This window comes from Equus przewalskii, chromosome 19 (assembly GCF_037783145.1).
Source record: "Equus przewalskii isolate Varuska chromosome 19, EquPr2, whole genome shotgun sequence".
Lineage (NCBI taxonomy): Eukaryota > Metazoa > Chordata > Mammalia > Perissodactyla > Equidae > Equus > Equus przewalskii.
This window is the reverse complement of record NC_091849.1, coordinates 61,085,834-61,109,405: the sequence shown is the minus strand read 5'-3', so window position 1 is coordinate 61,109,405 and position 23,572 is coordinate 61,085,834. Positions and strand designations below refer to the sequence as shown.

Sequence of the window (23,572 nt, the reverse complement as noted above, 5' to 3'; positions counted from 1 at the left end):
ATCTTCATGACTATTTCTCTACATATCGTCATCCAACAAATATATTTAAAATTGCAGAGTCAACTTTGAAATAGTCTTGCAACACTTGGGAGAATTTCAAAACTGTTCATGTGTGCATCCTACACTCAGATGGATAAACAGCCAGCACACAAAAGCTAATGAGGGTGTACACTTTGGCAGGCTTGACGAACTCGCCTTTTTTAGTTCTCAGAACACTCAATTCAACCCGTTAGGGAAAGCGTGTATTAATTTAGGTTTTTAATTGAAGTAAAAATAAAAAATACTTTTGCATGTAGTAAACACTGGAGATTGTCCAGTAAGGTGTGATCAGAGATGGGAGATTATAATCACTTCAAAATGTCGATTTTCATGAACAAGCTGAGCTTAATCATTTTTACCTTCCTCTTAAAATAAACACATCTTTAAATAGAGGCAAATAAAAGCTGTCACAGGACATTTTGGTTTAAGAAAATATCTCAACTTTGGAGGTCTACTATGACTGAAAGCTAGGTACTTTAGCTTTATTGTAAAAAGAAACAAACAACGACGAAGACACACAAACTCTCAGCTGGGTCTTCAGCAGCAGAACGAAGCACTGAGATGCCAAGCTTAAACTAGCTTGATGGAGGAGCAATCTGCTGTCAACGTCACATCTGCTTATCCCGCAGTTTAAGGGAGGAAAAGCATATTGGAATGTGGAAGAATGGTCAGGTGAGAGAGGGCAAAGAGTTGGCAAGACCCATTATATTTTTATATACGCTGAAATAATCAAGAACTAACACAACAGAGAAATATTGAAATAAAAGATAGAGGTGTAATAATTGCAATGATCAATTTCCCATTCAGAAATGTGCCCATCAATCCTTTAAAGGATGATAAGTAACCTGAAATAATCCAAAAGTTAGGAATTGTCTTTAAAAATGTATTTTAAAAAGCGTAATCTTGACACTTCACTTTTTACTTTTCTTGTCTCTAAAACTGTCTAAAAATATTTCAGTAAAGCTAAAATCTTCCAAGACATGCTCCATCTCCATTGTGTTATGCTACAAACCTAACATATTTAGGCAGTTCATTTCTCCCCATTTTCTCTTTCATTCTCTCGTGTCTCTGCTCTATGACAGTCATCAACCACTAACCACAGCCCAAAGGATGGGTACAGTGTCAACCACCAGCCTCGCCTATCTTTAGTTGTGATGCCCATGGCTGCAGAGCGACATCAACATGTTCCATCATGACACAGACTCAGATTTGGCCGATCAGAAGGACACTGACCCTCGGAGGAGAAGCCAGCTGGTTTGCCATCATGATACGGACCGCTGGGCTGAACTCCGCCCACTCCCCAGCCCACTCCTGATGACGATTTGTAATTTTCTGTTCCAGCCACGTGTTCCGTAACTTCAGGTTTTGTACTGGATATACCACCCTCCTGCCTTACTTTATCTCATGTTTACACAGCCCTCCGATTTCGTCCTGGTTCTTCTAAATATCTAAACAGAGTTAATCAACTTCTTCTCTGTGCTCTCCCTTACCTCACATACACATGGCTCGACACCACTGAATTATAATCATTTGCTTAAGTGTCTTCCTGCCCCAGTAGTCCTTCTGAACCTGAGGGTGGGTTTCTGCCTTATTGACAGCCCTAGAGCGTGGCACAGCAGAAGTCTGACAGGGTGAATTCAGTGATTATATGCTAAAAACAATGCCTTTATGACATCACACAATGCAATGGGCATCCGAGCCAGGGCTGCCTAGGTTTTTATTTAAACTGTTCAATTTATTATTTATGTTATTGAGCCCATTGGAGACTCAGTTTGCCATGTCTCTTCTAAGATTTGAAAAATACGCCTACATGGTTAAAAAGTTTTAACAATCGTTTTTGTAATTCAAAGGACCCCACACAGCCTCAGATAATCAACACGAGTTACTGCACCCAAGAAGCTCCTTGCCTCATGTGGCCTGTGTGCTCCGCATGGTACAGCTCCTGGAGATGGCTACCACCTTCCTCCTGCTCCACGTGCTCTGGTCATGCTGGAGCTTCCTCAGCAACAGTGAGTACTTGCCTGCCTCAGGGCCTTTGAACTGCCTTTCCTTTTGCCTGGAAGAGTCTCCCCATAGAGACTCACCTGCTTTTTTGTCACTTCGTCAGAGAGCTCCTAGCTGACTCCCTATCTGAAGTGGTCTCCTGTCAACCTCAATCATCTTACTCTTCCTCATGGTGCCAACCTCACCTGCCATTGTGCCATCTGTCTCTTGGCTTATCCATTTTTCTGTCTCCTCCATTAGAATATAAGCCTTGTGAAGGAAAACTTTGTCTACTGTATTTATATTATATTCCCAGCACCTAGAGGACTTACTCAATACAGTAATGAATGAATTACATGAATGAATGGATGAATGAATAACTTCCTTCTATGCTCACATTAGGTCTCAGGATTAAGTTAGGCACACTTGAAAGCTGCCCTAACTCGCTCATCAACATAAACTTTAGAAAACATTGGTATCAAATAGCACAAGATAAATAAACCACTGCCTTAGAAGGTGCAGCTTCTGGGCTCGAAAGTGTCTGGTCAGTAGGTGGAGTGTGAAGACGATTTTGAAGAGAAAGCAAATTAATAGGGTCTAACCTAAAAAATGTCATAAAATTCTGTCTGCAGTTTTGTGCTGGCGATACCCATCGCAAGCCGCAGAGGACTTCGCTGGCCATCCGTCAGGAATTGAATGCAGTACTGGCTGCCAAGGTAAACACCATCTGACCACTGCCAATCAGCCCTGTATCCACTGTTCTGGCAACATATCCCCTTGCCTGTGAGGGGTCTAACTTGCACACATCTAATGATCCTTCCCCTCAAACAAAAACATCACGGCATTGACTCGAATCTTGAGAAATAAAACATTTAGACATGTTTTCTATTTGCGATAAAAATAGTACAGGAGGCACTGGATGGCGCAACTAATCAGAGACGGGCAAGGCGGGCTTTAATGCCTGGGCCAGCGTCAAATGTGGCCCAGGTCAGTAGTAAATTAACGCCAACGCCAGCTGACAGCTGCTGAGCGGGCTTATATGGAATGGGCTGTGCTCAGTCCCGCTCTTTGCAGACAGGTGCCCAAATCACAGCACCAGCTCTCACAATGGCCACTAATTAGCATCCTTCCTGGCACTGTCAATGAAAAGCACCCAGAACAAATACCTTGCAATATCTGTACATGCTAGTGTAGACTACTGGTAGCATTTATAAAGGGTATAAAGAGTATTCAGATAAGACAGATTTCCATCCATGACATATTATTTGACAACCAATTCCCGTGTCTGGACCTTCTTCCACGATACAAGTGTGCTGTGAAAGGTTCTCTCTCTACCTCCTGCTACCCTTTTGCTACCTTTTTCTGGGATGACACATCCATGTCCACCCGCTGGACCGTCTTCCTCTTTTCTGGATCATGAAGAGGCAGCGTCCACACTGGGCTTGCTCACCTCGCCTTTTCTCATTTCACATCACCCTTCCCCTGCGTTCTGCCTCTCCTCCTGGGTTTCTGTCTCGATGATTTAACTCCATGGTTTTCTCTATGATCTTGAATCCTACCCAATTCTTCTTCCTCAATCTTTCCCTCTCTCAGAAATATGGCCTGATACTGGATATCTTATTTAAATACCAACTTCTCATATTGCTACATTCCTGCAACTTCTGTCTTTCTGTTTCTCTTCAAAATTGGAATCAGAAGCATGACTTCTGAACCCCACAACTCTTCAAGTTGCAAATTAAACTCAATTACCTACTAAGCGTTCTCTCTGGGAATCTCACTACTATGTTATTTAAAGAGCAGCTGGAGTCACAAAACTGGATTTAAATTGTGGTTCTGATATTTACTACGTAAGGCCACTGGACAAATTATTTGCCTCTTTCCTAGGATCATTTGATTTGTCTGTAAAAAGAAGCAGACATCATCATGTGGTTGTTAGGGTGGGTTAATACAAAGAGAGAGGGTAAAAGTGGATGTTCAGTGACTGTCTCCCCTTTTTCTTCTACCATCTTCCTTCCACTTCCTCTAAGTACTAGCCACGTAGTGTTTCTCACATCCATCCTTTTCACCTATGAGTGAGAGATGAATCCTGGTACAGATCTTCAAGACTCTCATCATACTCATTACAACAGTGCCCTAATCGGTCTTCCTGAGTCTTTGCCCATGCCAAACTGCCCTACCTCGCACATCTCTGAACACGTCACTTCTCTGCTTAAAGAAAAAACCACCACCACCAAAATCTATCCCGTTTTATATAAAATCAACTACAGTCTTCATAGTTTGACTTATAAGCCCATCCAAATATAATCCTAACTTACAATTCCAATCTTTTATCTATCTCACTATCTCATTTTATGCACCCAGTCCTCTTCTCCTCCTGTTTCTATTCAGTTACTGACTATTTGTGTCTTATTCTTCCATCTTTATTGCTATTTAGTAATTTAATCCACCTTGCTTTTGAATTCCTCAAATTAGTCTCTACAATTATTATTGTTATTGATCTTTAAACTAGTAATACTGTTTAATCAATCTATTTATTCACTACTCTTTCTTAATCATTGCTTTCCAAGTGTATTTTCTTTCTTCAAAAGTTTTTAGTAATGATTTTAGTAATGTTCTGTGAATGGTAACTCTTTCAATCTTTGATTGTTTTCAAGTTATACTCACTTTCAGTTGATCTTTTAGATGATGGGGATGTTTTTATTTTCCTCTTGGCATTTTTATAATGTGATTTTAGTTTCTCTTTTGCTGCAAGTGCAGTCTCCTGTCAGTTATTCAATCTTTTGCAGATTACCAGTCTTTTGTTTGTGGTAGCTTTTAAAACTTTTCTTTTTGTCATTAGTATAACGCAAACTTAGTTTATGTGGATTTGCTTTTATATATTCAGAACTTTTTTTCAATCTGAATACCTTATCTGTCTTCAACTTTGGAAAATTCTTATGTAGTAACTCATACAATGTTGCCTCTCCTTCAATCTCTTTGTGGTCTCTTTCTATTAGGAATACATTTCTATTCTATTATGTATATTTCTGTTAAATGTATACTAAACTTTCTCATTCTATTCTTCATTTTCTAAGTTCTTTTATAGTTTTGATTTCTTTATCTTTCTATTCTGGCTAGTGAGTGATCTTTTTCCACACTTAACTTCCGATCACTAATTCTTTCTTCAATTGTATCTAATTGGCTATTTATCCTCTTCATTCATTTCAATGACAATATTTTCCACTTACAGAAGTCCTATTTGATCTTTCTCATATTCTTCCATTCCTTAACTGTGCTTTCTGTTCTTTCTTTTATCTCAAATTGTTTTAAAAAATATGTTATAGTTTATTTCATATTTTCTATTATTTCTACTTCTTGCATTGTTAATTTTCCTGATTTCTGCATGTGCTGATTCTCTCTAGTGATATTTGTAATTATTGTAAATTCATATTCAGTGGGATGTATTTACCCTTTGGAAGCCCAAGTCACGGGTGTGTGAAAGAGCTGTTACAGACTAGTTCTGAGTGTGTTTCTCTGAGGGTTGGGGCCGTCAAGCAGTTGGATGATACCAGTTCATTTTATGCTAATTTTCATCTTAACTTCTCCTGTTTATGGCTCAGACTAGGGGTTTCTGTTTCCGAAAGGAGATTTCTTTCCTCTTCCTCCCCCAAACCTTGTATGAACTACAAATTTCTTAGACACATCCTAGACTGATGGGGTTTTTCTAGCCCATGAGGCCAGAGCAGCCAAGATAGTGCTGGCTTATTGCAGTGGGCTTGGTATAGCATCACTGCTTGTGTGGGAGGGGGTCTTGTCAGCATTCCCAAGAGGGCTTTAGAATCTCAGCCTCTAGCACCCAAGACCCACATACAATATGAAACTCTCACAGGCTACTGGACTATCAGCTTTCCTCTATAGGTCTGGCTTTGATATTTTTTCCTCATTTCTGGTATCTAAGGATTTCTCTGTGTTTCTTTTGAGCTTGGCTATAACACAGTATTTGAAAATATATTCTTGCTGCAGTTTATGCAGAACTCAGTATGATCTGTGAAGTGTCAGCTTGGTCCATCTCCCTCTTCCACTACCGCCAAGGGTTTCTAATACCAACCAAACTGAACTACTCACTATTTCTCAAAGAAAGCCCATGGATCCTGCCTTTGGTCTCTGACTCACGATCTTCTGTAACCTTAAAGTTCTCCTCAAATCCTTTTGTTAAATTGTTATCTTCCCATTCTCCTTCCTGAATTCTCTTCAAATAACTGCAATCATGATATAATCTCTACTTTCAAACCTCAAAGAAGTAATCTTGGTTTATCTCATATTATTATAGTGTTATAATATTATATAAGATATATATAATCTTATATATATTATATTATATTATAATAATATATTACTATATTATCTTATCATTTCTACTAGACCATGAACTCCTAAGGGGTCTGTACTTTCTTATTCATCTTTGTTTCCCCTGGAATTTCTAGAATATTGTCTGACACCCAAAAGTATCTGCACAAAGTACTTGCTAAATTAAACTGAAACTGCAGAAGGATTTTATTTTTCCTTCTATAACTATCAACCTGAAAAGTTTACAAGGTAAAAACATAGCAGTTCATGATTATTCAAAACAAAGAAATATGTAATAATTGGAGAACTTTTACGTTTCCTGCCAGAACAGCCTTTCAAAAGATATCCAATTAGTGTAAGTAGGCAAATGATTTTAGAAATTTTAAACATCTATAGTTATAGTCATATAACTTCTACCTTTTGAACAACAACAACAACAACAACAACAACAACGACATCACATTTATCAAGTGCCTGTTATATGGCAAGCATAGGACTAAGAGTTTGACGTGAGTCACCCCATTTGAGTTTAAAACGACCACTGGAGATTCCATAGCCACCCACCCTGTACAGGCGAAGGAGTAGAGACATAGTGGGGTGAAGAGCATTCCCCAGGACTGCATTGCTCCTGACTGGCACCAAGATGTGGGCTCAGGTAGCTTGACTGCAGAGTCCATGCTCCTAACCACCACAGGCTTAGCTCATATTTTACATAAGCTTTTGTTAGAAACTGTCAAAATGCTTAAATACTTAAAAATCATTCTCAACCACGTTTGTTTTAAGGAGACATTAAATATTTTTCATACAAAGAAAGAATACAAGAAGCAAGAGTTTTGAAGCAACTTGCCAGGCTGTCGAGGTGTTGTCAATTATTTGAGTGGTGGCATCATTTTGGAATGTAATGTGTAGGTGTTCCTAATGCCCTTTACCAATACCTATAGAAGATTTTGTAAGTAGTTTTATTCAAGTGGACAGAAAAAGCCCCCACAGATAAACCAAGGATTCTATCTCGCCTGAGCTGTATTTTCTAATTTTCTTAATTGAGTCACTGAAGTAGTTCAGAAAGGTTTATAATTTTAATATTTCCTTTAAAAAGTATAATTATCAGTGATTATGTCTGCTGACATGGCAAAACTCTGTGAGCATTTTTACTCCAAAGGACAAGCCTTAAAAGTTTCTGTGTCATTCTCATTTAATACTGTTGACAAGATCAACAGTGAAAGGGAAAAACTGAAGTGTAAAAAGAGTTGCTTTTTATAGTTCTGGATTAAGCCTCCTTGCTCTTTATATAGAGAGATGTGAGGGTCACGGTTTAAAGAGTAGGTGTGCTTCTGAAATAACCCTATTCTTTTCACTTTATGCCTCCTACTGCCAACTACACTCGCCTCTATTGTGTGAATCCTAAAAAAAGGTTTATCGTAGTTGCTGTGTGTGAATGACACACTTTAAACATCATAGATTTATATATTATTTTCAGCATCAACTCCTACAGTCCATCTGTAAGGTATATTAAAGGCTCTCAAATTCTAAGTGGCTTCAATTAAAAGATAATTACACCAGAAACTTCTTTTCAGAATACAATAATCTAAATATACATCTTCTGCTTCAGTTCATAACCCTATCATTTTCTAAGACCAAAGTCACTCACTAAATGATGGTATTAAATTACTTCCCAATATATCTGATGTCTCCAGGAGAGACAGAGATCATCCTGTATGGAAAGAAAAGCAAACCCTTTGTTGTAGCACATGGATAGTTCTTAATTTTCCCTAGATTTGATATAAAAAGATCGTGTTCATCTTGGCGTCGTCCTAGGGCTAGGAGTTCAAATTTGAAAAGACAATTCTTGTCTAGAGACAATGTGATGGGGAGATTTAGTGCAGAATTTCCCTGCAAAAATTATGTATGTTTTGCACAGAACCCAGGGGAATAGCATTCAGCCACAGGGGCATTGGGTATCTTGGTTTCTTGCCCCAGGAATTCCTGCAGTGAGAGACAGGATGCCATGAATTCGAGGATTGCAAGGTATTGTTATGAGAAAACACTGAATCATAAAGAAAACTGAGTCAAGTGTACACTGTGCACATTTCCCTGTAAAGTCTGGAAATTTCCAACATAAGAACGAGAGCACAGCAAATGTACCTATCCACTAAAAATCTAGAAATAGCTTTAATTTCAGAGTTTTTGGCTAGAATTAGTCAAAAGTACAAATCGTGCACCAAGGACACAGATAGGTGGGTTTTCTTTTCTTAACACCAAACAAATCTAGAAGTTCTTATTAACATTCTGAGGCAGGGGACTGACCTAGAGCATGCTCCATGAGCTCAAAGCAGGATAGCAGTCACAGACTTGGACCCAAACTTTCCGAAACCTCCTCAATGGGACACAGAGCATCAAGAAACCCAGTAATTCTCTAAGGCTTTTCTCAATTATTTCCATTGCTTGAGTTCCCTAGTTCTGGGGATGTGGCCTCATTCAGAATGGGATAGGTTATGCTGTGATAACAAACAACTCCAAAATCTCAGTGTCCCTGAACGACACAGATTTGTTTCTCACTCACACTACATATGCATCCCAGGCCATCAGGGAACATCTGTTCCTCATAATCATTCAGGGGCTGAGGTGATGGAGGATGAGAGATTTTACACTGGCAATGACATTCTCAGGCTTCACACGACAAAGATGACTTCCATACAAAGCCAATGGGCCAGAACTAGTCACATGTATACCCCTAACTTCAAGGAGTGAAAAAACACAATCCTCCCATGTGCTCAGAGAGGAAAATTAGCTATCACCAAATATTGTATGTCTTGTGACGGTATGGAGCTGGCTAGCACTCATTTAACTTCTTTGCATTCATCCACCAAAACTTCAACCTGAAATAAAATCGACCACAGTGCTTCTTAAATTTAGTGTGCATATGAAGCACAAAGGGAATTTCAAAATGCAGATTCTGCTTAAGGAGGTCTGGGACAGGGTCCGAGATTCCACATTTCTAACGAGCTCCCAGGTACTGTGCTACATGTAGTCTTTGGAAAACATTTTGGCTCCACCAAATGACTTTTCTGCGGCTGCATCCAAGTAGCCCAACTGTGCTGGAGAAAAATCACAACTAAACTGACTAGCTGCACTCAAAGGTCTTTATCTCAAACCTCAGCACAGTACAACCTTTGGCAATCCCTAAATTCACCCGCCTCAAGCTATTCGTCATTGTCCTGCCTTCCTCGTTTCAGAAAATGACATCAGCATCAGCCAAATGTGCTCACTCAACCTTAATAAAGGAAACCATCATCTCTCATCTGGATTATTGCAGCAGGCTCCACAGCTTCCAGTCCTAACACGCAACAGTCTATTCTCCATAGAACAGCCTCATGACCCTCTTTAATTATACTCAATCACATTGCTCCTTACTGTCAGTGGCTTCCCACTGCACTTAGAATAAAATCTAAACTCCTAGCAAAGGTCTTTAAGGCACAGAATAACTTCTCTCTACCTACTTTTCCAATCCCATTTCATGATACTCTCTTCTTGCTCACTACCTCTGGCCACTGGATCACCTTTCACTTCCTTAAAGACCTCAAAGTTTTTCCACATTCTATTCCCTCCAAATGCACGGTACACTCATTCCCCAACAAACTCATTCTCTCCACTCTTTGCTGTCTAGATCTATCTCATCTTTCAAGTCACAGTTTTAAACATTATTTCCTCATAGAGACCTCACTGACTTTCTTATCTAAAGCAGTGCCCAAGCTTTATTCCCTATGTGGGCACTTTGCTAATTTCCTTCAACACATCACAATTTGTAATTATTGTATCTCTTTTCCTGTCTACTTTATTTTTTACTTCTTATGTGTGTTTCATCCGAGTTGGATTCCCAGGTCTTTGTACTGTGCTGCACATAGTTAAAGCTCAGTGGATATTTGTAGAATAAATTAATGGGTAGTTGAATGGATGGATGAATGGTTGAATAATATTTTTTCCTTTGGCATTAGCCTAAATATAATTCTATGCACAAGTGTATTCTATTAAATCATCCTATGAATAAGTTTCAAGTCAGTGAATTTCAACAGTTAAAACTAACTCTAACATTTCTTCTCCAAATCACACTAAATCCATAATCTGAAAGAAGCTTAAAAATTTCCTGGGCTTTTATAGATATAATCAGTAATATTTTGTGAGTTTTAAAAAAAGAGGAAATAAAGTATAATTTTAGAAGTATTTCATTATACACCTATATAATTGACTCTCTTAAAATTCACTAGGAAACACTATCATATGTGCCTAAAGATTTTTTTCTTCTTTATAATACAATTGAAATGTATTGGTCTAGTAGAGTGTAGTAATTTCTGTATGGCCAATGCTTTTGACACCATGATGAGAAAAATCAATACAAATTACAAAAATCATACTCTTTAGAGCATCAGAGAGCTATGAATGAGATAAACTAAATTTCCAGAAACAGGAGATCCTTTCTCAGGCAAGCCAACAACTTCTGTTGTTGTGCTAAATCTGGGCAAAAAGTGAGTGGCAGGTGTGGCCCAGGCAGAGGATCTCTAGGGTAGAAAGAGAGAGCAAGGTTTTTTGGTTACTAAAGGCTAGAGAAATATATTGGAAATTTGAGTGTCCCTAAAAATCTTGCTGGGGTTTTTCTCCATGAGACATTTGCTGACATTTTTTGACATGTGCAGGAAAGCTGAGGAGTTAGGGTGAAAACTTCTAAAGTGCAGAATGCAGTTTTCTTCATCCCTTAAGTAGGTGTTTGGAAACAAATGCCTAGTGAGGGAGGAGTCCAGCTTTAAGCAACCAGCTGGTCTCCCCCTTGACATTTGATGCATTTGAAGTTGCTTGGGTGGAAAGCTGGAGCCTGGAGCTTTCCCTTTGAAGGGCAGAGCTAAATCTTCTACAGTTTCACAGGGCTGACAGGATGGGCACACATAGGCTCTCCATCCAAAGACTGTAAGACACACGATGGAGAAAGGGGGACTAGGGAGATACAGACTTACTGAAACTGCAAAACATCCTTGACCCAGATCAACCCTTGATGCACTGAAGTATCAGTTCCCCACTGTATCTGAATAACCAAGGAAAGGAGGAATGCTTTTTGGTGGACATTAACATTGTCTGAAAAACCTACATTTGTTTTTACACAATGTCTAACATTTAATCAAAAATTACTAGCTATGCTAGATGATGCGACTGACAAAACATAAAACAAGCTCATTCACAGATTATCTAGATATTAGATTTTTCTGATAAGGAATTTAAAATGACTACAGTTAAAATGTTAAAGAAAATAGAAAAGAAAAAAGGCCAAAATAGACTTTGTCCTTTCTTTCATGGAGAATTCTAAGAGCTGGAGTTTAAAAAAATACAACTTAAAAAAATGTATATTCCAGACCAGGAGTTAGTGATATTTCAGCCCATGGGCCAAATTCAGCCCATTGCCTGTTTTTGTATGAAGTTTTACTGGAACACAGCCATGTTTACTTATTGTCTATGGCTGCTCTTATGCCACAACAGCAGTGTTGAGTAGTTAGAACAGAGACCAAGTCTAAAATATTCACTATTTATTCACCTTGAAATATGCTGTGAACTTTGACATATGAATTGCTTAGAATATCAAGACTTAATTAATACCTTCTTTCCAAATATTTTCTTTTCAATCAGCTCCTTCAGGGTAGATAGCATTCAATAAATGTGAGTTACTATCATTTGCTGAACACACAGTGAACTCATAATTTTATTCAAGACCACATATTAAAAACCTTGGAATTGTGAAGTTGAACTCAGATCCCAAAACTTTAACATGTGGCCCAGAATAAATAAAAGAGGCTTCTGTCCATTTTAAAGAAAGTAATGTTCTTCAACTTTTCCTTGTCACTGTTGGATTTTACAATGATTATTTGAGTTCTGGGAGTGAGGACTCTGACAAACTTGAAATTTGGCAACAAGAATAAAAAGGCAGTCAAGTGCTATGTCTTGAGTACTTAAAAGAAGGGTGTCCACTTTTTTTCATGATAGGGCCATACAATTAGAAATATATATATATGAATGCCAAATAAATGTTATAATTAGTAATAACAAAGCTCATGTTTATTGCATATGTACTATGGGGTGTTAACAGCTCCATTTAATTGGCTTTGGGTGACCTCTCCATCTTACTTTTTAAGAACTCCCACATGATTATAATGTCCAGCCAGGATTAACAAACTACTGATCTAGCTTCTTCTCCTTGCTTTCCCAACACTTGCTGTGTTCCAGCCATACTCTACTACAAAAAAAATGGCAGAACAAGTAACTCCTGTCTCTCAGGCTCACTCATCTCCACTTAATTAATGAATATTTGAAAATTAAAATCATCTGTTAGTTCCCCTGGCTGGATAGACCATACTGCTGGGTTCTTTGTTTCCTAATTGTTCATTAAAAAACAGTAAGACTTGCATACTTTTTGGCTCAATAAGTATTTGTTATAGACAAAAACTATGGTGGCTATTGTTGTCTTTCTTTCCTCTAAATAAGCTGCAGTAATAAAATGTATTATCCTCTTTTAGGCAATGTGCTGGGCATTTATGCAATGAGGTGGTGGCCAAAAAAGTGTGACACTTGAGGACTTTCATTGCATTGGAGCAAAATTCAAATGGAAGTTGGGGAATATGGGAAAAAAAATAAAGCAAACCTATTCACTGTCTCTGTCTCTCTCTCTCTCTTTCCCCTAGACTCCGCCTTCCCTCCATCCCTCCCTCCCCTGCCCCAGCTATCTATAGAAATTCGAAATTTAAAGAATTTGTGGGAGTCAGACCTGTCCTCTGTCACAAACACTATCTAGCTTTGCTACTCAGACAAAGTATAGGAAATGACAGAAGGAAGAGAATCATGCTGCTGGGAAGCTGATTTCATTTCCATCTCCAATTGACTGTTTAGAGTCTACAGGATGAGGCTGATGTATTAGGTAAGCATTATTTAAGGCACAGATCAGTCCAATCCTGTCCCGAATGTGTTAATGAGAAGATCATGATCCCTAGGCAAGTACTGGATGTGTGTGTGTATGCATGTATAAGTGTGTGTGTATTTCTGTATGTGTAAATAAACACCATTCATGTACAAAAATACATGTGACATCAGTCTTAAACATCATCCATCCATCTATCCATCTTTCTACCTAAGCACCTACCTACTTACCTATCTATCCATCTATATCAATCTGTATTTTTCCACATGCACAGTTCAAGTTTATAAGATGCTGAGTTCTAAAATTGAGATAATTTTTTAACTCAATGCATTGATTTTCCGTACATGTAGACATTAGTATCTCATAGCTACATAGCTCTTTTACAATTGGTAAATATTTAACATCTCATATCTCAGCTACTCTTTTTCAAAATCTCCAGAGATGCTAAGATGATGGTATCAATTTCAGGTTGCAAATACAAGCCAAGACTTGAGTAAGATCACGGGACTCTTCCAAAGGACACATAACCAGAAAAGGGTGACCCCAGCACCAGAATCTAGGGCAGATGGTTTCAAATCAAAAGCTCAAGGGGTGGTATTGCCTCCATAAAGAAGGTTAAGCTGTGAACAACTGCACAGGACTTAGCTCTCACTCTTAGCCTCACTTAACTGATTGTTCCCCTGCAAAGCTTCAGTTTCTTTCTATGCAAACCGAGGCAGGGATACTCACATGCAGATTTTGTGAGTATTGGAGTTAATTCATGAAAGCGCTCAGCCACATCTCTGGTACTTTTTAGGAACTGAATACACCGAGGCTACTTTTTATTCTATGATATCATGCACTTGGTTTATGTATGCAAGTCAACAAGGAATATACACATTGGCTGTCAAATTGTTGACTGAATGATTTCCACAGGATTCACAATTCTAGACCATTTCTTCTATTTCACAGAGTGTTTCAGTTTCTCTCCATTAGAAGATGAGCTGCACTCACAATACAAACTCATTTAAATATTACTGTACAAAACACTGAATTTAGAAAGTAAAATTTTCTGCAAAAAAGTGATATTATTCATTCCTAACAAATTTGTAAGGATTGACTTATGACATACTTAATCATGCAATTATTCCCATTTATTACCATGAATAAACAAGAGCTGGATATGGATATTATTAATATTAAGCAAACAAAGTCTGATGTCTAAAATTAGGGAAAATAAAATTCATTAAAAATTAAGTTCATAAAGTTTTTGTTTATAATTAATTCTGAAATATACTGGTCTGAGTATTGACAGCTATTAGTAAAATAAACTTTATGTTTTATGTTATAAAATAAGCTATATATTATATTTTGTATATATATATATATATATACATACACCCAAAAAAGTATATTTTAAAAATCCTTACAACCAAATGCTGTCTGATGTGTTTACATACCAAATCAGTATTTGAACTGAAGATTATTTGGCTACATACCGCTTTATTTCTGTCATTTTAAGTTTGATAGAAATAAGGCTCAGTGAAGCCAAATATCACCAATTACTGAAATGCATATAAATATATATTATTAAATACACGTATATTTGTGTTAGCATATATTGATTTGTATACCAGTATTTCTGTGTATATATACACAAATCTATATAAATATAATTACACATATATGTGTATTTATATATAAATATATGTAAATATATCTATAGCAGACATATATATATATACACATACAATAATAGAAATAAGGCTCAATGTAGCCAAATAATCATCAATTCAATTAGTGATTTGGTAATTAAACATATTAGACAGCGTTTGGTTTTCAGATTTTTTAAAATGTGCTTTTTGTCTTTCTGATAATCAAATACATTTACTTCACTTATAAGAGTTGTTGTTGTACAAGCTACTTCTCCATCCACAAGCAAGAATGTTCTTTTTTTTAAAGAATTATGCACATTTTGAGTGACAGTAAGAAAATTAAAAGAAAACATAAGCACAACAAAACTCAAAGGCTCTTAACTAACACCATCCCTGCCAATGTTCAACTCTCCAGTCGGCTCAGACTGCTATTTTGTTCTAAACCCCACAATGTTCATTCGTGTGTTGAGTTCCTCTTGACTGTCAGGATGAAATGACAACAGTCTCTGATAATGACAATGACTTGCACTTGTAAAACACCAAGTGAAATTTAACTGTGCTCAAAATATTCATACATCATACTCTGAATAATTCAATGATGTGTGGGAAAAGAGGGGCAATTTTTGGAAAATTTGGCCCACGTAATCTTTTGCGAGTAATTAACTTTCTCTGGTGCAATAACATTGTCATTTTTTTCATGTCTTAATGTCAAAATGCAGTGAGAAATTTGATACCTAAGTGACACAGCTTTATCACTTCCCAACTACTGAAATGTTAAAGAATTTAATATCAAAGTGTACGGTTTTTTTGAAGTAAGTCTTATGTACTATTTCACGATACATAGTTTAACTCCTATAGATTAACCCGAATAACGGATTTTGCTCAGGCCATTTTCCCCATTAGACAAGGAATCCTTTCATTTAAATAGCAGGGTTCATAAAAACCCAGACCCTAGGAACAAGACAATTTAGCCCTGACTTATAAAAATTAGCTTTCAATCACATCCCAGTTTCCTTCAGGCATTTTTTCAGAGATTTTACGGATTTGATTGTACAGCAGAAGGTTGAATTCTCACACAGTGATCATTAGTGAAAAACAAACAGAGCAAGTACTAAAGCTGGCTTTGCACCTACTGAAAGCTGCAAGTGTCTGTACTCATTTGATATGCATCTTGCAAAGCTCGGCTGTTCCCAGAAGGCCACTCCATGAAGACTGAGAGAGCAGCGTCTGCTAGTGGTGCCTGCGAGTCACAAAGAACAGAGAGAAGCTTTATAACAAGGATGCTAGAAGGCATCACAGAATTAGAAGGCAGGCTGAAAAATTGGGTTTGTACATTTTCTTGCCTAAAAAAATCATGCACATGAAATTATTTTGATTATTTTTGTAATGCATATTAGTCACACTGAGGAACCATTGCATCAGCAATATTTTCTAGGTCTCTTCCTTGGCTCCATTTATGAAGCACTTTACTAAAATCATTTCATTAATTGCTTATTGGACGGGTTTATTTATGGCTATAGGACAAAAGTGTGACTTCAGAAGCCCACAGAGCCTGCTGTTCCTGGACGGCGAGCATCAGTTGGGTTCGGTGCATCATCCCACTTTACCTGTGGCGTTCAGTGGGCACTGATTGAACGCTAAGTCGCCCGCTGGGGTCCTTTTCCACACCATGGACATCACATAATCCTCCGGGCATATTTCATAAGGCGCTGTAATTTAAAACAGAGGGACTTGAATGCCAGCAGTGTTTATTTTCTTAAATCTTGGCAATAAACAGGCCTTAAATGCATCTCTCTAACTGTAGAGCTCTTTCATTTTCTCTAAAGTACATTGTTTCCTGAAATGTTAGAAATGTCTTCATAAACAAAAACCACTAGGTTCCATTTCATTATCTACAAAATCTTCACAGAAATGTCCTTTCTTTTGAAAACGCTTACTGTGTAGGCTTTTTTAAAAAGTCATTTGGATTTGCCTATAAATTGAACATTACATTCAAGCATATAAATAAAAAATCTTTCCAATATTCATAATGTTTTGGGATGTTATACAATAAAATGATTTCCAATAAGCTGAAAGCCATATTAAAATTGTTGACTGTAAGTATGAAGAGTAAATAAATATAAAGGGCAAAAATATATAGCTTTTCATTTTCTCATACAAGAGCACTTATATCAATCATACTCCATCATATAAAAATAAACTGATCTTATCTTAGCGCCTTATTATTTTCAAAAGCTCAATTTAATTACTGAGGGAAGAAAGTTAAAGGGAATTTCAAGAAGAACAGATGTATACCAGAAATATTTTAATGGAAAGCCAAAGAATTCTTGAAAGAATGAGGTTTATCTAGACTGTGTTAAATCTGACAGCTTGCTCCTAGAAAGAACATGCTACTCCTCCTCTCGACACACTTCCTGCTGGGCTCGTCACACAGCACTGGAGCATTCTTTCTCCATCTCATTCCGTGCCCTTTACAGAATCATCCACGCCTTATTTTTTCCTTACGTTAAACGTTTTCCTTAGATAATTTCAAACATATTAATAACAGTAATCAGAGTCAGTCCTTATTAAGATCCTCACATGCATGGACTCATTTAATCTTCCCCAACAACTTTACCAGGTAGAGACTATTAGTTCCATTTACCAAATGGGAAAAGGCACAGAGAGGTGAATTATTTTTTTCCCCCCCGAATCCAAACATTCTTTGTATTCTGTGTTGGACCCAGAGGAGAAACTAAGTATAGGAGTGGAGGGTTGGGGGAGGAGTCCCCTTTCCAGGGTGCGGTACCCTTCTCCCCTTAGGGAGCCAAGCCATGACCTCCTGCCCCTTCAACACCCCCACCCCCTTGGGCTGTTACAGGAGGTGGGAGGGCTGAGGTTGGTGAGGCCCCTTCCTGGGACCCAAGAGCTGGTTTTGCTGCTGAGTCTGACCTGAGAGCAGCAGTGATGAATAGGAGTGGAGTCATAATAAATCAAAAATATAAAATAATAAAAAATAAAATTCATCACCAAAAAATGGTACAACTCAAGTGAGGCTGGGGGCAGCCTCTGCTGGGCTCCCTCTTCCAATATGACAAGGACAGAAGCAGTGGAGAAATAAATTAAGAAATGCCACAGCCACCACCAGCCAAGCACCTGCAGCCACCCACCTCCACACTGGCCATGGAGATTGGCAAATTGGGAGCCACTCATCTGTTTTGTCTGTCCCCCACCCCACAAAGAGCAGACGCTCCCTGCCCTGCAACCCCATCCAGCCTCCTGTCAGGTGGCTGTGGAGGCCCAGGGAAGTGTTTCCTGAGAGGAGGGTGACAGCGTCAGGAAGAAAGGGCAGAGCTCAGAGACAAGACAGTGGTGGGGAGCCACTGCTCTGGAGCGAGGTGGTACCCAAACGAATGCCAAAGAACGGGAGATGGTGGGAAAGACGGAAAGTTGGGAAGTATTGGAGCCACAGTAAGAATGCCATCAGTGGCCATCGAAGCTTCTGATTCCACACTCTCGCTTGGCAGTACTGCAGTCAAGCCTCAACACACGGCCTCTCCCTCCAGTTACGCATGGTAACACAGCTGTTCTCTGCTTCGGATGTCTTTCTTGGACTTGAGACTGGTATCTCCAACTGCTCAGTGTCATTTTTACTGGCTGTTCCAAGAAGATCTCAAGGTCAATCTGCCTACACTTCAGATCCCACCATTTTTCTCCATAATGCCACTCTTTTCCTCTCCTATATTCCCTGGTAATGGCACCTCCAACCTTGTACCCAGGGCTAACACCGTCAGCTTCATCTTCTACTCACCCTTCTCTTCCTCTTAACCTTCCATGGTTCTACCCCCACCACTTACCCAGACACCCATCCTGTGCCATTTGAATTAGGGAACAACCTCATTGGTTCATTTATGCATTTACCCAACTAACATGTGCTGGGCCCTGTTCTAGGGAAAACCAATAGTGCAGGGGAGAAGCACTCTCTGCTTCATGGAGCTTTAAGTCAAAGGGAAGAAGCGGGGGTCAAACAACTAAACACACCATTACTTGAGGACAATTATGATAAGCTGAAAACAGGAAGTACTGGGGGCTGTTTGAGTATAAAAGCCGAAGAACCACAGAAGGCTCCCTGGAGGAAGGGACGCTTCCTTGAGACTGGCTGTGGGAGAGGCAGTAGGCACTCCAGGTGGAGAGAAGAGCATGTGCAAAGGCTGGAAAGCAGGGAAGATCTTGGGGCATCATGGCCAGCGTTGCTGGAGGGAAAAGAGGAATGCAGAGTAAGGGCTGGGGAGACAGGTCAGATTAGCACCCTGAGAGCCTCACAGGTGGCCCAGGTGGGTCCTAAGCAAATGATTGCCAAGATTCCATGTTTCACTTTAAGAAGATTAGTTTGCCTTCCGTGGGGACATCCGAGGGGGTAGGGGAGTAGTTGGGGCAAGACGCTAAGGAGGCTGAGCCCCTGGTCAGCCCTGAAATGCTGGTGGCTTCAGGTGGGATGGTGGCACTAACGGTGAAGAAAAGCAGGTGGCCCAAGGCAAATCTTGGAGAGTAAGTGATGTGAGGAATGAGAGCCCAAGGGCCAAGGATGAGGCCTGCTGTCTGAGCTGAAGAGCTGGACAAAGTGGGACTGTTCTCCAGCATCTTCCCCCTTTGATCCACTTTTTCAGCCACATCAACAGGGTAATCTCTAAAATGAAGACTAATCCCATAACGTGCTCTTAAAGCCTTTCTGCGGTTCTCCAGTACCGACAGGATGAAGATAGCTGAGCTCAGTGTGATGACAGGGCCCTTCCAGCCAGCCCCAAGCTCGCGTGCGTTCCAAGGACCATTCCTACTTATTCTCCTGTGCATCAGCTACACGGAATGAACTGCCATCCTCCAAACATTCCACACCAATGCACACTTGCCCAACTTTGCAAAAACTACACCCTCTATTTAAAACGCTCTTTTTCCTTGGTTTTTGGTAAAATTCCTATTTATCTTTAAAATGCATCTTAAATGGTGTGTTCCCTGGGAAGCCTTCTTTAACACCTCTTCTCACAGTGGGTTGAATGCATTTGGGTATACGTGTGAGTCTCTTCATTTCCCATGTTTTGCCCATTAGTGGACTAACCACGTTTTACTTTATTCCTCTTTAATCTGCTGTAATGAACTGCCATGGTGTCTAGCACACAGTTGGTGTGTTAAGTAAATCCCTTTCACTGAGGAAACAACACGATAGACCAGCACTGCACAATGGCATCTTCCACGGTGATGGAAGCTCTGTGTCCATTGTCCAATATGGCAGCCGCGAGTCAAACATGGCTATTGAGTGTTTGAAATGTGGCTAGGGAGACTGAGAACTGAAGTTTAAATTTCACTTAATTTTAATTAATGTAAACTTAAATTTTAATAGTACCATGTCTGACAATACTGTAATAGAAAAGTATGTTTTTGTAAATGTCAACCAAAACTAGTACAGAATATGAAAAAAAGGAAAATTATAGTATATGTTAAAACTCACAAAATACAATATGCATGATTTATTACATAATTGGATTCTATATAAAACTATTTTTAATAGTTGCTTAATTTTAGTCTATTTATAATAAAGACATAGCAGTAATTAACGTAACATTACTAACACACTTGATTATTCTCTGTTTCATCTACAAATCCAGCCTCTGTCCGGTATCTGCCTCATTTACTCTTCATTGTAATCTTTCACTTTCACTGCACTTGTACTTCTTTTCGGTTTTCAAACTCAAATTTTCTTCGGTTCCACTGAAGAAATTTTGAAATACATTTCCTCAAACTTGTCGCTAGAGCTTTCCGTTGCATTTTCTGATTAAGTTTTGACATCAGCCAGTGAAGAAGTAATTTGCACCCTGGATCTCTTCACTTCCCCGGGGTGGTTTCAGAAAGCTTTTCACACCTGTCGTTATTCTGCCCGCAGGTGTGAACGCCCATCCCTGCGCCCCGCCCACGGCGCGGTCGGAAAGCGGGTCATGGCGAGCGTCCACCACTAGATGGCGCGGGTGGGCCACAGGGGGAGACGTTTGGGGCCGCAGCAGAAACCCCCGAGGCGGAATCAGGGTGGGCCAGCAGGAGCTCAGCTCGGTTTGGGAGCAGGGGTCGGTGCTTGGTTTTTTAAAATTATAGTGCCTGGGAAAAAAATAAAATGTCTTCTCGTGTAAGGACGACGTTTGGTGATTAACCTGGCCTCGGTGACCAGGCCCTCGGTCTGGCCGCTCCCTCAGCCCCCACCCCTCCACTGTCACTGCCCCTCCTCCGCACACCGGCCCCACAGCCTCTCCAGCATCCCGGGAAGGCTCCACCCAGGAAGCTTGTGCCCTTGTGCTTTCCGCCCTTCCACTTCTGCTCCCCAAGGGTCCACGCCACTCACGACTGCGCGGCCTTCTCAGGGAGTCCCTGATTACCTGCAAAGGTCCCCACACCTTCCTCTGCTTTACTGTGCCCCCAACACCTGTCACCTGATAACTTCTGCATATTTGTCTAGCTTCCTTATTATTTTTATGCCTCCTGACAGAATGTGAGCACCACGAAGACGATGACTTTTCTGTTTTGTTTCACTCTTAGAGCACATGGCACTTACAAGTCTAGTAAGTGACAGGTAGAGGCCTACAGACACAAACATAGACTTTTGACCAGAAATTAGCAAAAAAATTACTCTCAAAAGATCTCTTTTTCCATTAGCCCGGGACTTAAGATGACAGAGAATGAGAATGACTCTGCAAAGTACTGAGGACTCTGTGTGTGTGCATGTGAGTGTGTGTGTGTGTGTGTGTGTGTTATTAAACAGACTGGCAGTAGGTAGTAATGTTCATTTAGAAACAGTAAGACAGAGAGGTTAGCTATCATAGTTTTCCTAAAAATCAGCCAAAATGGGTGTCCAGGGTACCAGGTGTTGACAAAAATTGACCCTATGTGGCTGTGTCTAACCTGGTAAGAGTCCATGAGACCCTGTTCAGAATCTCCCAACGTGATCTGCATACATCCTAACAGGTTAAGGAGGAAGCTGATTAAATAGCTCTCTTTTTTCCAACCACAGCACTCAATTATTAATTCCCATTTACCCAGTGACAATCACTATGTTCTACCTCAACTAGACCCCCCAAAAGATCACAGTAATTTATTAAACCTGGAGAGGTCAACAAACTTTGCTCTCTCCACTGTAGATTCATGTAGCCTTGGATTCACTGTGCTTCCTGCAGACAGAATAAACACGATAAGAAAGGAGGATGACAGGGGATCACAGATTAAAGGTGCAAATTGGTCCTGCATTTTCAGCTTTTTAGTAGTAATGTCAAATCCCACAGCTGCTCTAAATATCTCATCAAAGGTGACCTGGCATTCTTTGAAGATTATATCTTAAAAAAAAATTAGTTCAGAAAATAAGTCTATTTGTGCTCATGCCAAAAGCAAAACAGCCTGGATATTTAAATAAAAACTTATCTTCTTCCATCTTAGGTTTATGAACTCCCCAGCGGTGGGGAACTTTCTGGGCTCTTCTCAGTGCACTGTAAGTTCTTTCATTCTACATACATTTCCTGAGCACCCATAATGTCCCAGTCACCTTGTTACATACTGCGCATCAAATGATGAACAAGGATAGTCAGAGTCTCTCAGCCCCCAAGGTGGTGAAGGAGACAGTATCTGGAGACATGACAATACGGCAGGACGGCCACTGTGATCTGAGAGGCCCTGGCTGCTCGGGGAGTACTGCAGGGGACAGATGTCAGTGGAGGATTTCCAGAAGGGTGTCCAAGTCAAGGAGCACAGGAGAAGCAGGAGACAGCCAAAGAGGAAGGGAAAAGCGTGCCTCGGGAGCCACACGTGGGAAGAGCCAGGGGACTAGGAGATCCTGGTACACTCAAGAAATTGGGGACATTTCAGAATGGCCAGAGTGTTAAGTTGGGGACGAGCAGAGGTGGGTAAGTATGTGTGTGGCGGCGAGTGATGGAAGCTGAGGTAAACTAGGAGTCCCAATGTAAGGGCAAGGGACATTTATGATAACGTTTTGAACGCTATACCTGCAGTTCAGAGAATGGATGGAAGGAAAGTGAGATGAAGGCAGGGAGGCAGGGAGCATCTAAGGGGTGTAACTGGGGAGGCGGGTGGAGTCACGGGAAGTGGCAATGGGCAGTGGGCAGATTCAAAACCTACTTAGCAGGCGGGATAGGCCCAGCTCCGTGGCTGGACGTAGGATGAGAGGAAGAGAGAAATAAAAGATGAAGCTGACGTTTCCAGGGAGAATGGCTGATGTCTATACCCTGAGTTAAGCACACGAGGAGGAGGTGGCTTGGGGGAGAAGATGCTGAAAATAGTTTCGAGTTTGAGATACCTGAGCACATCTCGGTATTATCGAAAAGTCGGTTGGGGTATGGAAGCACAGCTTGGGAGAGAAACATAAACTAGCAACAGAGATTTGTGTTACCTTTTTTTTCTTTTTAATGCTACCTATGCGTATTTTGTAAATTAGAAAATACATAATTAGCTCAGGCCACTCTGTGCTCAAAATAAAAACATATTATTGTGCAGCAACATGAAGGACTCTTCGTTTTTATGCCTTAGCAAAATGAACAGCAAGTCTGTTCATCAGCTGAGAGACCCACTGTTTGCCATCAGTAGTGCAAAGATATAAAAACCCATTTGTAAGACA

At 39.9% G+C, this 23,572-nt stretch overlaps 1 protein-coding gene and 1 long non-coding RNA gene across 9 annotated transcripts in view; one reads left to right on the top strand and one right to left on the bottom strand.

The window, feature by feature from the left end:
* ADGRB3 (adhesion G protein-coupled receptor B3) overlaps positions 1-23,572 on the bottom strand; it is a 644,987-nt gene that overhangs the window by 333,574 nt on the left and 287,841 nt on the right. For all 8 annotated transcript variants that reach the window (XM_070584837.1, XM_070584838.1, XM_070584839.1 and 5 more), the window contains 2 exons: positions 16,539-16,640; positions 16,065-16,171 (listed from right to left, as the gene is read on the bottom strand). In XM_070584837.1, coding sequence (XP_070440938.1) covers positions 16,065-16,171; positions 16,539-16,640 — 209 coding nt within the window. The remainder of the gene's footprint in view (positions 1-16,064; positions 16,172-16,538; positions 16,641-23,572) is intronic.
* LOC103553873 (uncharacterized) lies at positions 1,693-13,036 on the top strand. The gene is made up of 3 exons (XR_545568.2): positions 1,693-2,048; positions 2,655-2,738; positions 12,900-13,036. It is a non-coding gene; the product is annotated as an uncharacterized lncRNA (long non-coding RNA).